Source organism: Amyelois transitella, chromosome 13 (genome assembly GCF_032362555.1).
Source record: "Amyelois transitella isolate CPQ chromosome 13, ilAmyTran1.1, whole genome shotgun sequence".
Lineage (NCBI taxonomy): Eukaryota > Metazoa > Arthropoda > Insecta > Lepidoptera > Pyralidae > Amyelois > Amyelois transitella.
In genome coordinates this window covers 3399873-3414727 of record NC_083516.1, presented here as the reverse complement: position 1 = coordinate 3414727, position 14855 = coordinate 3399873, and the positions used below count along the sequence as shown (strand labels likewise).

The 14855-nt window shown below is 35.2% G+C and overlaps 1 protein-coding gene across 1 annotated transcript; it reads right to left on the bottom strand.

The window, feature by feature from the left end:
• Nucleotides 1-55: 55 nt before the first annotated feature.
• LOC106138278 (mutS protein homolog 4) lies at nucleotides 56-14755 on the bottom strand. The gene is made up of 20 exons (XM_013339390.2): nucleotides 14576-14755; nucleotides 12012-12168; nucleotides 11538-11672; nucleotides 11009-11031; nucleotides 10839-10907; nucleotides 9345-9493; nucleotides 8445-8635; nucleotides 7094-7215; nucleotides 6198-6424; nucleotides 5422-5616; nucleotides 4849-5178; nucleotides 4254-4357; nucleotides 3370-3472; nucleotides 2952-3068; nucleotides 2479-2580; nucleotides 2093-2206; nucleotides 1834-1904; nucleotides 1423-1560; nucleotides 1045-1243; nucleotides 56-895 (listed from the first exon to the last, which is right to left on the bottom strand). The coding sequence occupies exons 2-20, from the start codon at nucleotides 12134-12136 to the stop codon at nucleotides 56-58; spliced, it is 3354 nt and encodes a 1117-aa protein (XP_013194844.2). The 5' UTR covers nucleotides 12137-12168; nucleotides 14576-14755.
• Between the last annotated feature and the right edge of the window lie 100 nt (nucleotides 14756-14855).

Genomic DNA, 14855 nt, shown 5'->3' with positions numbered 1-14855 from the left:
TAATTTCCACTAAGTACTAAGTTTCAATTCTTTTAAACCACAAAGCTAATACATTTTATTGGAAATCGGTTGGAGGTGTAAGTACAATGTTGTCAATATTCACACCACTGGCTATTTCCTCGTTAATTTCCTCTACCGTTTCTCTCATCAGGTCTTCTAGTGACACGTCGCTGCTTACGGACCTACTATCATCCAAAAGTGAATATTCTTCTAATATTTGAGTAGCAGCTTCAGCTATATCTGAATCGTCGTCACTATGAAAATATGCGTCATTTATTTCTTGTACTGATTTTGTCTCGTGTCCACTATCTGAATTATTAATCATGTTATAATCTTCGCTTAAATTATCCTTTTCATCACTTTTTTCTGTCTTATTTTGAGAATCGTAACTACTATGTGTTCTTTCGTGATTAGATAATATTACATTAGGTAATTCATTCTGTGAATATTCGTCTTCTTTTGCGTTTGTTTCCATTCGCATCACAGTATTGAGTAACTCTCCCGACGATCTGACGAGCATATAGTTGGCATCGACAATATTCGGTTTTTCTTGATCATTAGAAGATGGATAATTTGCAGGAGCTTTCTTCGTTTGAGTAATATTTTCATAATTTTTTTGCTCAAAAATGTTTTTGTTTGTGGACATATTTTCTTCAGAAGAAATTTCTATTTGTTTAGAATTCATAACTGTTGAATTATCGGTCCCATTATTATTGCTTCGGCTTTGAATTCGAAATCTTTCTATGATATTCGGATAATTTGTTTTGAATTTTCGTAAATACTGCTTGTTTTGCTCATTGGACAATTCATTTCTTCTGAATTTTAATTGCAGTTCTGTATTCAGTTCATACAGTAATTCTTCATCGCCTTTTTGTGGAGTCCTTATTTCTTGGGGCTGAAAAGTGATTAATTAAAATACATACATAGACTCAAAAACACATTTCCCTCTTTTGCGTCGCGCAGTCAGGTAAAAAATGAATTGTGTAATTTTTTGTATTGTTTTTTTTATATCATCAATCGTGGTGATTCGACTTTCCTACTCACTTGTCTAGTTTGGTTTATTAATTCTGCAAGTTCCACAGCTAGTTTAACTGTATCTTCTGGCAAATTTGTTTTAGCAGCTAGAGCCAAACCGTAACGGTCTATGCTAGTTACTCCTAGTTCGACTTTATGCTGATATATCAGTCTCTTTTGACCATCTTCAGAATCAGTAATGGTCTCTTCGGCAACTGCAGTATGACGGCTACAAAAAAAGAAGCATGTAAAGCATCTTGTGAATACGTATATAAACTTTATAAGAAGTAAGAGATTATGTACATTTGTCCAGAACGCTATATTTTTAACCGATTTCAGAAAAGGAGGAGGTTCTCAATTTGATCAGAATTTTTTTTAATTATGTATCAAGTAACAAAATTTTCTTACTTGATAACGTTGTAATATAAATCTCTGAGTCTCGTCAAATATATGAAATGTGTTGTGAAAAATGTAAAGGCGTCACTCATAATAAGTTCTTCACAAATAGCCCACGCCATACTAGTGCCTTCTTCGGTACAGGTTCCTCTAAAATACAATACTTGCTACATATTTTTCTTTTAAGAATTTAATTAATTTTTATTAAATATTTTTTATGTTATTAAATTTTTGGTCAAGGTATATGCCTGCCTGTACAGTCACCAGGAAAGATTCATACCTTACTCCATGCACTTCCATAACAAACGTTATTTGTAGCGATTTATTTTCTCTTCCGTTGACGGTACATAAGAGCGGCAGTGTCGTTCCACAAAAGCAAGTCCTGTTATATATATTTAAACGATGTGGTAAATTATAACTGACCTGCACAACTCGTCAATAATGACCAAACTAGACGACGTTAGACTTCTTAGTATATGTTGCATTTCTTTCATCTACAAAAATATTTTTAAATAATTCGTTCTGTTGAAAGAATTAACTTTTTTTCAGTATTTGCAATTCAGTCAGAAAACATAAGAAATACTTAAATCAGTAGGAAATAAGCAGAGCGACTTCTCACAAAATGCAATTACATCCAGCCATTCGGCAAAGTTACCATAAGTGCGGAATACATTTTACTTACTTCAAATACATATGTTGACGCATTCAGTTCAACACTATCATTGAAACCAATTCTCGAAAAGATGCGATCGCACAGTCTTATCACAGCGTTGGTTGCGGGCAAAAAACAGCCCAGCTGAAACATACTATAAAATTGAAACTGGATGACCAAGAACAACTATTGATAGATACAGCTATAAAAAATTAAAACAAAGGAATTATTCTTTCATGAACTTAGTTTTATTCGATAAATACAATATATTGAACTCAAAATTTAATTATCGCTATTTGAAATGATACACCGTAATGTCGCATCTGTGTGAAAGAGACTTAGTTTTCAAAATCTAACCGCAATAAAATGATACATTTAGTATTAGTTACCAGATTTAAAATTACAAAGATAAGAACCTGTGCCATAACTTGTAGTACAGCGATTTGTTTTATGTATATGCTTTTGCCTCCCATATTTGGACCGGTTATAATCGTGAAATTTTGCTCAGGACTCGCGTACTGAAATTAAATTACAATCATTTCTGGAGGGTACTGCACAATTTCGTGTATGGTATAATTCTCTATCTTGTCATAAAAAACATAATACTCCTAAAGAAAAGAGCTTACTGCGAATATGCTAACTTACTCTACAAAATATACTCTTATTACATACATACATACATACATAAACTCACGCCTCTTTCCCGGAGGGGTAGGCAGAGACTACCTCTTTCCACTTGCCACGATCCCTGCATACTTCCTTTGCTTCATCCACATTCATAACTCTCTTCATGCAAGCTCGGCGGTTTCGGGCACTTTTGACCTGACCCTTCACCAGGAATAAATTACGTTAATATACTCTTATTGGTTGAATTATAAAAAAATCTTACAATATCATTTGGTACCGGCATAACTTGACTGTTGTAATCTAAAAGTGGATGTACACTGTTTCTGATATCCAAATAGTCGGCGAAATCCGGTCTTATGTACGAACTGATGGTACTTGCCTGAAATGTACGACATACATTTTAGCATATTTAATCGTAATTTAAAAAATCTGAACAATACATTACTTTAATAAAAAAGTGATTATTCGATCATTTAAACATAATTTATGCATAAGATAAATATATCGATCCGCATATGCAAATAACGCGTATTTCCCGGAAGGATAGGCAGCCACTACACCGGTTTACGTTACCAAAAAGTTACCTACTATGGTAAATCTAATTCCTGCAAAGGCTGGGCGGTCTTTGACTTCTAAAATCTGGGTGTAAAAGAGGATCCAGCTTATTTATAACTACTCACATGTGCAAATGCCAGCAAAATATCAAGTTCAGCCACGTTTTCACACAGCGTATAGAGACTCGACATATATGGACGTAGTTCTTTCAAGAGGCCGGAAATAACACTAAAAAATAATGTGAATTTTAATTTGGGTTGTTTTTTGCAATTTTCAATATTTTTATTACCTTCATTGTAATGGATATTTGTAACGAAAATTTGTTTAAGCTGATCCTATTAATAAAAATCATATTAAAATAGATATGATGAGAGTAGTCTGCAATTTGCAACTGTAATTCAATGTCCAATCTAAGGTACCATTTAATTTAAAAGGCGAAAGGTAAGTTAAATTGAAAAACCTTAATTTTAGTCATTTAATTTTTAATATACTTAATAGTAATGATTCCATCTCCTGACTTTTCTAGGTAGGTAAAAAGTTTTCTGTCACATTTTTATCGCATTTATTTACAAGATAGTCATAACAAAATTTCCACGCGTTCGATTTATTTTCTAATTAAAAGAGAACTTAGATCTCTTTCGTGAGTGTTATCTCATCGTCATTATTATTAAACGTAATTTATTTCAAGCTTACTTTTACGTATACTTTGCTCTGAATAAGATTTAGTGTGAGTTCACGTAAATAAAATTATTATGTACTGAGCTCTTGCAAAGAGCATATCTTAAGATTTTCGCAAGTAACTCCCGTATCAATTTGAAAGGTTTTGATAGCGAGCTTTACGCTTCATATCTGATCGTTCTAAAAATTCTGTGCTTCAAATAAATCTCCAAATGGCCTTTAAATATATCGTTAGGCAAAAACTGGAATGTTAGACAGGCGAAAGAGATGAATTTATATTTGGTTTTACCCATACGGCAGAACATAAGTATTTAATACTAGAAAGTCTTACATATTACTCATCCTTTGTATTTCCTTCAGGGATTCTTTGGCTTGTTGATCCAGAACAACTAATTCCTCTGTCGTCATAGTAACACTAGCACCGCTATTGTGCACCTAAAGAGATATAATTTGTTTTACTATTGTGTGATATATTACCGATATAGAGCAATATCTTACTCATCATTGGTTTGAATATGAAAGTTACTTTAGACATTTAAGGTTGAATACAAAGTTATTTATAAATGTAAGTAAGTATACGATTTTAATTGGTGGAAAGATTCACATCATCTGAGTTGTGAGTGATAACAAAAAGGGTGTGGCGTTGATAGCATTATCGTACCGCGTGAAGAGAGCGTGCTCTCCAAGTTACATCAGCTTAGCAGCGTGGCCTATATTGTTGTATTTATAGATAATTTAATCAGAAGACAATATTGCGTACGTTTTGTGTAAGATTGTCAACAGAAGCCCCCAACACACTCCCTACTCGTAAATCCACTGATCGGCGATCAGTCATATTATTGTATGTTTTACACAGAACGCTTATTTCTGTTGTTAATATTTTGGTTCACAGTGCTACTCAGTTAGCTGCTCATTTAAAGACTGACCTGTATAAATATTTCTGGCAAATCACCAACGCTAAAATGTCTCCTATTTTTTGGAGTAAGAGGGAGAACTATATGGAATCCTTTCATGACGTTTTGATTTAAGCGTAATGGCAAATCGTATGTCTCGGCTAGCTGTTCAACCATTTTCTGAATATCGTCTATGAGTTCAGAGTAAGTTCTTCTGGCTACGTCTAGCAGGCCATTTATTTCGGGCTTCACTGCAAAGCAACGCTGCAAACTGCCCATGGCTCCTTTCTCTAGATGCGCATCTTCTTGAATAATACTTCGAATTCTGTCAGCTATTTCTTTATAGTTTGGATTTTCAAAATCCTACAAATAAATGTATGTACCTATTTATTCATTCATTCCTAATCACTGAATAAAGACAGATTAACGTGCAAATTTTCGTAACGTTTGTGAAAATAAGAAGTGACCTCGCACGTTAAAATTTTACAAATTTAAGTCTAATCAAAAAGGTACCGAATTAGATTTGAAAATAAATACTTACATAAGAATGTTAAACTGTTAATGTAAAGGTGTCTTTGATTTTCTTTTTATAATCTATTTGCTCACCAATTTGATCTTCAAAAGCCTCCCACTGTTCGCCGAGGCCAGTGCCTCTACCAGTTGCGGCACGATATCCATAGTCGTCTTCAACAGAAGCATTTGGTTCAACTGCGCTTCTCCTAGTTTGTCCATGTTCTGGTTTGGCGACTCCATACAAAGTAGAAGAATTTTGTCCACATCTGATAGTTTCTTGATTACATCCTAGAGGTTTAAGTTATCTGCTATTATATCTCATTGGTCAGACTTTGGGACTGAGGAAATTTATATATAAATTTGAAATATGTGCCATGTTGTCTTAGAATAGCAGCACTCTAATCTCTTTTGCTATGAAGGTCGTAAAAGGCGACTAAGGGAAAGGGTGCATTCGCCCAGTCAAGTATATTCATGCTGGTCTGGTAGGTAGCAAAGATAAATCATAATGTGTCCTAGCTACTTCTCATCCCGTGAAGATTTGACTTGGGATTCTTTTTAGGCGATATGCTACTCGTAACAATTTAGTTGTTACTATTTAAATCTCAATTTCATAAATAACTTATCTGAAGGTGGTCTTTCAGTCTTTTCGATACCGTTTTTTATACCTCATAGAAATAAAGACTTATTATGTACCTACGTACTTCGAAACACACGTGATGCGTTGGCCTGTGACATGATCATGAAACGAGATGATGTAATTCTCGTTGTAGGTATGCCATTTTATCACTATATATTTTTATCGAGAAGACTATTTGTATTCTAATCAAACGATAAACAGCCAAACTGTTGCAAATAATTCAACATTTTACCTGTAAATCCGACAATAGTCCATCTTCATTCTCAATAAGATCTTGAACTGCATCAAGCCTGTTTTCTATGAACTCCTTCTTACACGAAGGTTGGAGTATACTTGCTCTCAAGGCTCGTATACCACCGATGGTGTAAGTGGGTCCAAGGACTCCAAGTAGACAACAAGTGGCTCCCGCTGATGGAACAAGAGGCTGGACCAGCTCTAATTGAGTTGCTGTTCCAACATCTACGAGAAGTAATGTTAATATTTGAATTGAAATGACGTTCTAGCAAAAGATCTGTAAAGAGTCTAACAAGAGTACCCGAAACCGACGAGCTTGCATGAAGAGAGTTATGAATGTGGATGAAGCGAAAGAAGTGTGCAGTGATCGTGGCACGTGGAAACATGTGGTCTCTGCCTACCCCTCCGGGAAAGAGGCGTGATTTATGTATGTATTAAATATTACAAGATATAAACCGAGTGATTCGAAATTCTTCCTACTAATATTATAAATGCGAATTTTCTTGAAATTTTGCTGTTATACTCGTAGCTTAGACAATGGAATATATTAGGTAAAATTTAAGGCTGACGCGAGCAACAATTAGTATGGAAGGTTGCTATGCTTACGAGCTACACTATACTAAACTAAAAACAGGAGATTATATGACTGTATAGTCATATAATTTCCTGTCATATACACAATACCAGAAACCATACAGATTATGTACTTATAAGATTTCATACTAATGTTTTCCTTCTTTTAAACTAAATAACTAATTTTAGATTTTTTTCTAACTTATTCGATAAAGACACGAGAAATTATGATGAAACTTCATGATCATTCGGTTAACGTAATAGCTATCTACAAGTTTGGTTTTGTTAACGTTGATAGTCATTATACGTGTACTGCATTACCGATAATCATAGTATTTTCAGAAGAATGGTATTCTATCTTCAAGGATTCTCTTACAAACACTATGCATTGTATGTATTCTACGTATTTGAGGACCGCTGCGGCTGCCGTCAAAGCGTAAAATCTGGGAAATAAAACCAATAAAAAAACTAATCGACGCATCAACTATACAAAGTTATAATAAAAATATTTAGTCTGTACATTTAGTAAAAGTAAGTAGTCTGTACTTAAGACGATGGGCTAGCAACCTGACATTCCCAGCATTAGGTAGGCCATACAGCTAAACGTGGTCTTTCAGCCTTCTCGAGGCTGTTGGCTCTTCCTACCCCGTAAGGGATAAAGACGTGTTGATTATTAATTTATGCATGTTACCTATAAGAAAATTAGTTATAAATTTATCAAATTTCATTAAAGCTGTATCTGGATATTTTTCCTTTATCTCTTCAATCTGGAAGAAACTGGATTTGAAAGTTATCTTCACTTTGCATATCCTTCATAAATTAGTGATTAGATTATTTTGTTACCTACCTTGTTATCTTTTGTTATTGAAAGACGCCATTCTTATTTTACGCCACATAAAAAGAAACATAAGTAGAAATCTAGATGATTGTAATTTTGTCGTGTGGTTCTCGGCACTTTGGAATAGGACCACTCCATCTCTTTCCCATGGATGTCGTAAAAGGCTTTGTTAGGCTAAGCTATAAAGTTGGTGACAGCAGAGTTGATTCTGGGCTGTGTTGTCATGTCATTGTAGGAGGCGCTGCGGCCCACCCGATTTATCTCTTAATCGTCTTCTACGATATCCACTAGAAGATATGGGGTAGTTCTATTCTACTTTACCGGCACCACACTTACTTCACACACCAATAAATATTCTTAGTATATAGGTAAACCGTGTATAGGCCACACGGTTTATACTTAGAATATTTTTTTAGATGATGGGCTAACAACGCGTCACTTTTTGAATCTTCATCTTAGCATCAAGCCATACAGCTGACCGTGGCTTTGCTTCCAGTCTTTTCGAGAACGTTGGCTCTATCTACCCCGTGGGGGATAAAAACGAGATTATATGTATTTATTATCTACATACATACATACATATGATCACGTCTTTATCCCTTACGGGGTAGACAGAGCCAACAGTCCTGAAAGACTGATAGGCCACGTTCAGCTAGTGACGGGTTGCTAGCCCAACGCCTAAAAGAAGAATCCCAAGTTTATAAGCCTATCCCTTAGTCGTCTTTTACGACATCCATGGGAACGAGATGGAGTGGTCCTATTCTTTTTTTAATGGTGTCGGGAACCACACGGCATTAATAATCTAGTAGGAACATAAAGTAAACCACTACAAACTTTTGGTGAACCTGCAGGTACACGGCGCTGTATTGAGGCGCACACAGCGTCTGTATATGTTGCCTTCCCGCGGCATCGTTGAAATGCCTCCGTTGGACTGTCGTCAAGTTGACTAGGGGATACGTGTCCCTTATCAACTGGTACAGTTGGTTGGGTTTAACCCCTTCGCAGAATGTGTGAGGGACTATGATCTGGAAAGGGATTGGCCACACTTTATAGGTTCACTCCACAGGGATACTCCATATTAAATATTTAATGCCCGTTTTCGCAAATTCGTAAGTTTAAATTGTCCCCTCACAAATAAGGTGGGCACTTAAGTTGCCCTATATCTTTCTTTTGAACATTATTTGCCATTTTGAAATAAAAAGTTATATCGGCTTTTACGACTTTCATGGGAAAGGGATGGAGTGGTCCTATTCGGAAGTGCCGAGAACTATACAAATATACCTATACAAATATACCTACCGTAGCCCCTAAATCAAATGGTAGGATATATATTGAGGTACATGCAATGGTATGTACTTAGAAGAACTTCGCTCCTTTTCCACCAGCCCTGCCGCTATTCCGATAAAACTTCAGACTTTTCAATTTTTAACAGTTTGAATGCCGTAAACAAAATTGTCCAGATTACCCACGACGCTGTGATCATATTTTTACCTTTAAGCTACTCCAATGCGGAAATAGGTTTGGGAAGCCGTTTTTTAAACGATTTTTGTGGTTTAAAAGTGTTATCTACTAATAAGAACACCGGTGTTGTTGGCGTCTCAGTAAAATTTGCGATAGACACCTAAATTTGTCCACGGCGTTCAAAAGATCAAGATATTCTGAATAATTATCTTTACTATGACCTGGAAGAATGTTTTTTATGAAAGACGAATATAACTTATTTATCCAACTTACCTCCACAGGATTGAAGTAGTTGATTTTCGTCAACGTGTGAGTATAAAGGAGCGTATCGCTAAACTGGCAAAGTACCAAATGTGGGTGTTTAAGATCTACCGCGGCGATGCCTATCTCGCCTCTAGCCATTCCCCTGCCTTCTGAAATTGCTGAAATCATTTTACATTATATATAATCCGCTCTTTATGAAAAGACTGAAAGGCCAGGTTTAGTTGTAACTGATATTGACAGGTTGCTAGCACATCGCCTAAAAGAAGAATCCAAAAGTTAATTAGCCACTCCCTTGATTGACTCTTACAATCTGCACGGGAAAGGAAGCGGCTAGCACACACTTTGTCGGCCTCAGTGGCGCAGCGGTATTGCGCTTGTCCGTGACACCGGAGGTCCCGGGTTCGAATCCTGGCCAAGGCATGATGAGAAACCAACTTTCTCTGATTGGTCTGGTTCTTGGATGTTTATCTGTACAAAATATAGTATCGTTGAGTTAGTATCGTAGTATCTCGTAACACAAGATTCAAACTTACTTTGAGGCTTACTCAATCTGTCCCGTAATCAGTCCCCTATATTTTATACCTATTACTTATTTATTTTTATGTTTTCTGTTGCAAGCATACACAAGATAAAAGAGCATCCCCTTCCCTTTCTTCCTTTTCTTTATTCCCTTAGTCGCCTTTTACGACATTCATAGAAAAGTGATGGAATGATTCTATTGAAACTGCGACGGCGTGAAATAATTTTTGCTTGAAGAATATATTATCTGCTTGTTGCTGGCAGTAGCCATTTTGTTGTTTTGACTTTTTATTTCCTACGCAAAAACAGATAATCCTGTCAAGTTAATTGTAACAAATAAACTATGTCATCAAAATAAAACACTTTAACGCAAAACAGTTTGCGCCTTTTCAGTTTCCATAATAATATCTCGCATATAAAAATTTTCATCTTCATTGTGGGTACACGGTTAGTAGTAAGTGGTTTAATTTATTAACTTTTAGAATTAATTGTCTGATAATGATACTTGCAATTTTGCACGTGTATATTATTTCTATGTTTTATACTCTACTATTTATTTATTTAAACTTTATGCACGTAAAATGTACAATAGGTGGTCTTAATGCCACAAGGGATTCTCTGCCAGTTTGGACCATATTTGTATATATGTATAACATACTATTAAAAGTACTATGTTATACATATATATTATTTTCATTCATTTATATAATCATGTCTATATCCCTTGCGGGGTAAACAGATCCAGCTGTCTTGAAATACTGGCCACGTTCAGCTGTTTGGCTTAATGATATTATTTTTAAAGTGAAATAAAGTAAGTATTTTACGTATCTACTTACTAAGCATTATTTAAAGACAATAATTGTTTGTTAGGCATTTTGGAACTAAGTCAAACATAAAAGTCGATAGGTAACAACAGGTCTCTATAGGGTACTTTTCACGCGGGCGAAAGCTTTTGTAAAAATATCGATGTTAGTATTATTGTACCTAATATCACACTCGCGTCAACTGCTGAAGTACTTGTAGATCGCGCAGATCTGTTACCACTATGGCCACCTATAAAAGAGGATAAATTAAAAAATATGTAGTTTCAAATTTTGGAACAGTACCTACATAAAACGCAACCATGAAAGAGATAATATAAATTTCTCACATACCTCTGCTACTACTGCTGATATATCTGAAAGCAATAAAATTACGATGTAGCATTTCGTAGCTTTGCGTAGCGATGTAGAACCTCGTAGCCCGCCCTACGTTTTTTCAATAGCTACGACAATAAGATACGAATGTACTAAAACCTACGTAGTACATTCGTATCTTATTGTCGTAGCTATTGGAAGCAACGAAAAATGCGCCTTCATCTGAGCGAGACAAGTCGTGATTTTTTTCATTAAGACTAGCTAAGCTCTTCACGCAACCTCTGCCCACGTGAGGACGCCGCGGTGCTTAAAAAATATATACCGCATATCCTTCTATCCACATTACAACTATCTATGGAAAATTCCATTGCGATCGGTTCAGAAGTTTTGACGTGAAAGACTGACAAACAAAAACACTTACTCATTTACTAATGTTGTAAACGAGTATATTGATAAGTACTTACGTAAATTTTCATAATTAAATGACATTTAATCAAAATTTTTTTTCTACAGTGCGTTGATACACTATATGGAGGTGATACCAAACCTGAAAGCGTTAGGTCTATTCCTAGGCGTGCACATATCCTGTGTGGTGTCTATTGCAGAGTCACTGGCTATGACTCTCGGTCTAGCTTTACCACTCGAAGAAGATTCAGGTTTCGTTGAGCTAGACGTAGCGAGCCTGCAAAGTTATATTACTTATAGACCATCAATTACCATTAAAACAAGCTTGAGCTATGAATTACATAAGGAGGCACAAGTACAGACTCCTTCAAACCATTCTTAAGGCAAAATTTATGGAAAGAGAAATCCAGGCCGTAGAACATTTTGGCTTGTTGCGTCCGTCAATGCTTCCGTATTAGTACCTTGTTCCTTGCAGCGATCTCGACAGAGTGGCCAACCTTCATAAGCAGATGGCACCGTAATCTTATATTAATTTTGCAAGCGTTAGGTGATGGACCACTATGCCTAGAAATTTACAAAATGTATAAATATAAAGTAGGTAAAACCACGGCCAAACCTGCGTTTTGAAGTTCTAGGTAACGCAGATGGTGGTCCCATAGAAGTTACATTGCTTCCAGGGAGATGATTAAATTGGTACCGAGGAGCTGTATTAGGTATCCGACTCGCATTTGCATTAGACATTGGGTGTAAGAGGGGTATCGTTACTCGTATACCTGAGAAATTCATAGACACGACATCAATTAGGTAGGTAGGTATTTTATTTGCTTTTCTTATAGAAACTTAAGTTAATTGCAACAAAGAGTGATGGATTAACAGCTAACCGAGGGATGTGTCTTTTCTAACTAATTCGTTTTTAAACTTCGATTGTGTTTTCTTTTGGTTACACTTTTCTCGTTGAACTACATTCATTTTAATAGAAAAATAATATTTTTAAATGTGAAATAGGTAGATACTTTATAATCAAGCTGACAAGAAGTTCAAAAAATCACTGCTTGCCGTTGCCGCTCTTTTTGTATAGGAAGCGGAAATATCAAGGGAAAATAACTTAAAGTGAGGCACTGACATGTATCGGGGATCATAATGGCAGTCATTGAGTTGTGGTACACTGGTGGTTCTACGTTCACGTAAAATTTATTAGTACTTTAATTTTTATGTTTTGGTTAATAGTAAGCAAATAAAGAAAATACATACATACATAAAATCACGCCTCTTTCCCGGAGAAAATAAAGAAAACTTTAAAGTAATCCGGGAAAAAAGCGCTTCCTAACGTGAAAGTAGTATTGTCATATGTCACTGTCTGCTGTCAGTCTATCATAAGAACCAACAATCGTCAAAATCTAACCTCAATCAAAACAAAACAATAACAAATGTTGTTTGGTTGGTTTGTTATGGTAAGTTATTTTTTTATTTTATGCTGTATTGTATGGAAAGTGTGAAGATATACTTGTATAACATATGAATATAGCAAGACAGAAACGTCCATAATCTATTTTATCAGAACAGTCTTGGTTAACCTTGAACTAATGCCCCACGATTCTTGATGATGTTTTATCAATGGATTACCTTGTGATGTAATTAACGTTAAAAAGTCTTAGTAGATTTTTATGATCATTATAAAACCATTTTATCTTATATTGATTTAAAATAAAACAATGCAATAAGCAATGAGAGCAGTAACTTTTTTTCAAGTTTATGCTGAATACCTACCTAGGCACTGATTGACCTTAAACCATTCATCGCAACGAATAGGTATGTTGGTTATATAACCAACGGAAATGCTGACTTAAGGACAGTTTGCTATTGTGCTGAAGTTTGAACTATCGTATCAGAAAACAGACATTGTGCGGTTTAAGAAATAGGCAGTATACTGGCTGAAATATATAAAATATTTCATTTCAGGCTAATCATCACGTATAAGTAGTTTGATTTGTTAACTATTAGGATAAACCTGGTAAGTATATGTACAATTTTGCATGTGTCTATTATTTCTATGAGCATGTAATCTTTTCTTATTTAACATTCTAGAAGTTGAAGAATTACAAATAATTTTAAAAATGGGCTTATTATTTATACACCTGAGGTCTTCTCAAGAAAGATATATGATGAAACCAAATGATGAAAATAGGCACCTTCATAATAGTATGGTATAATTATTTTTATGTCACTACACTGCTACAAAATGTATAGGATCATGGTATTCTTATATTATTTCCAATTTTTGTTAATTTCTCCTTCCTGGTGTTAGACCTGGTTACATCCTCATTTTGCTAGAGAGGAGCCTGAGGTGGGCCATAATGAACATGATCCTGAATTGGTTGAGTCAAGTTGTTACACGAAGAGACTCTCACCTGACCTCTGCAACCTTTGCAGAGGAAGCTCACTCATATTGGATTATGGTGACACTTCAGTTGCTTGAATGTGCAGGTTTCATCACAATGTTTTCCCTTACCATAAGAGCATCAGTTAGCACTCAAACTAATGAACATGACTCAGAAAAGAGTAATTGGTAAATACTTGGCCGAGGTTGGATTAAAACCGTTGCCACACACACAATACTTTTTTCTGACATGTGGACTGTGAGTGCAATATTGAACTTTAAACATTACACAAGCAAGAACATTATATATTTAGCTCAACTGGTTTTATCTGACCCTCAGTAGCACATACAATTGGATAAAAATAAAGTTTACACTTTTTTGTGTTAATGTTAACAACCGCTTAATCAAGAGCCTTGGTTTCATGATATTAGTATTCATGTAGGTTAGATAGTAAATAAAAAGTCATAAGATTGAATGTAGATAATATGCTATCCAGACAAACCTTCGTGGTTTTTGGATTATGTAGGTAAATTGTATATAAAAATAAAGTAAGAATATAAAGATTGGACTTTTATGTATCGTCTTTTGTTATACTTTTTTAAACCCGTTTGTAAGCATATTTCATAGGCAAGCAAGAGCAAGAAGTAAAATACATATACTGACAATTAAGATTTTATTTAAATATGTTCGTGCGTTGAAATTTCAAAAGATTTTTGATCTTTTCTAAAAGTGATTCAGTACATTATAATATCTTTTGCGTCATTTCTTATAAAACCCAAAAAATAAGATCAGTATTAATTACCTTATCGTCAAACGTTATTGTTTTAAACTCGAAGCAAAACAAAATTATCGCTACAATCGTTAATTTTATCAGGGCGCAATTCGCAAAACAAGTGTTGCCACAAATATTCCATACGCTTCTATCGCGAGCGAGGGAGACGGCTGATGGTTAGTCGCTTCATTTATGAAGCCGCTCTTGTCTGGCAGCATGTCTTTTCAATGAAGATCATGTTGTGACGTCATTCATAGTACGTAGCTCTCAGATAGCGGTGGTGTAGCTCGAGTCGCGTTTTATCTTGGTG

Excerpts from the sequence above, each read along its gene's own strand:
- LOC106138278 (XM_013339390.2), bottom strand. The coding sequence starts at position 12,136 with ATGTCTAATGCAAATGCGAGTCGGATACCTAATACAGCTCCTCGGTAC. Across the intron at positions 8,636-9,344 it reads ACTACTTCAATCCTGTGGAG|ATCATAGTCCCTCACACATT; the intron begins GTAAGTTGGATA and ends ATCCCTTTCCAG. Across the intron at positions 1,905-2,092 it reads CGTCAACATATGTATTTGAA|ATGAAAGAAATGCAACATAT; the intron begins GTAAGTAAAATG and ends ATATTTTTGTAG.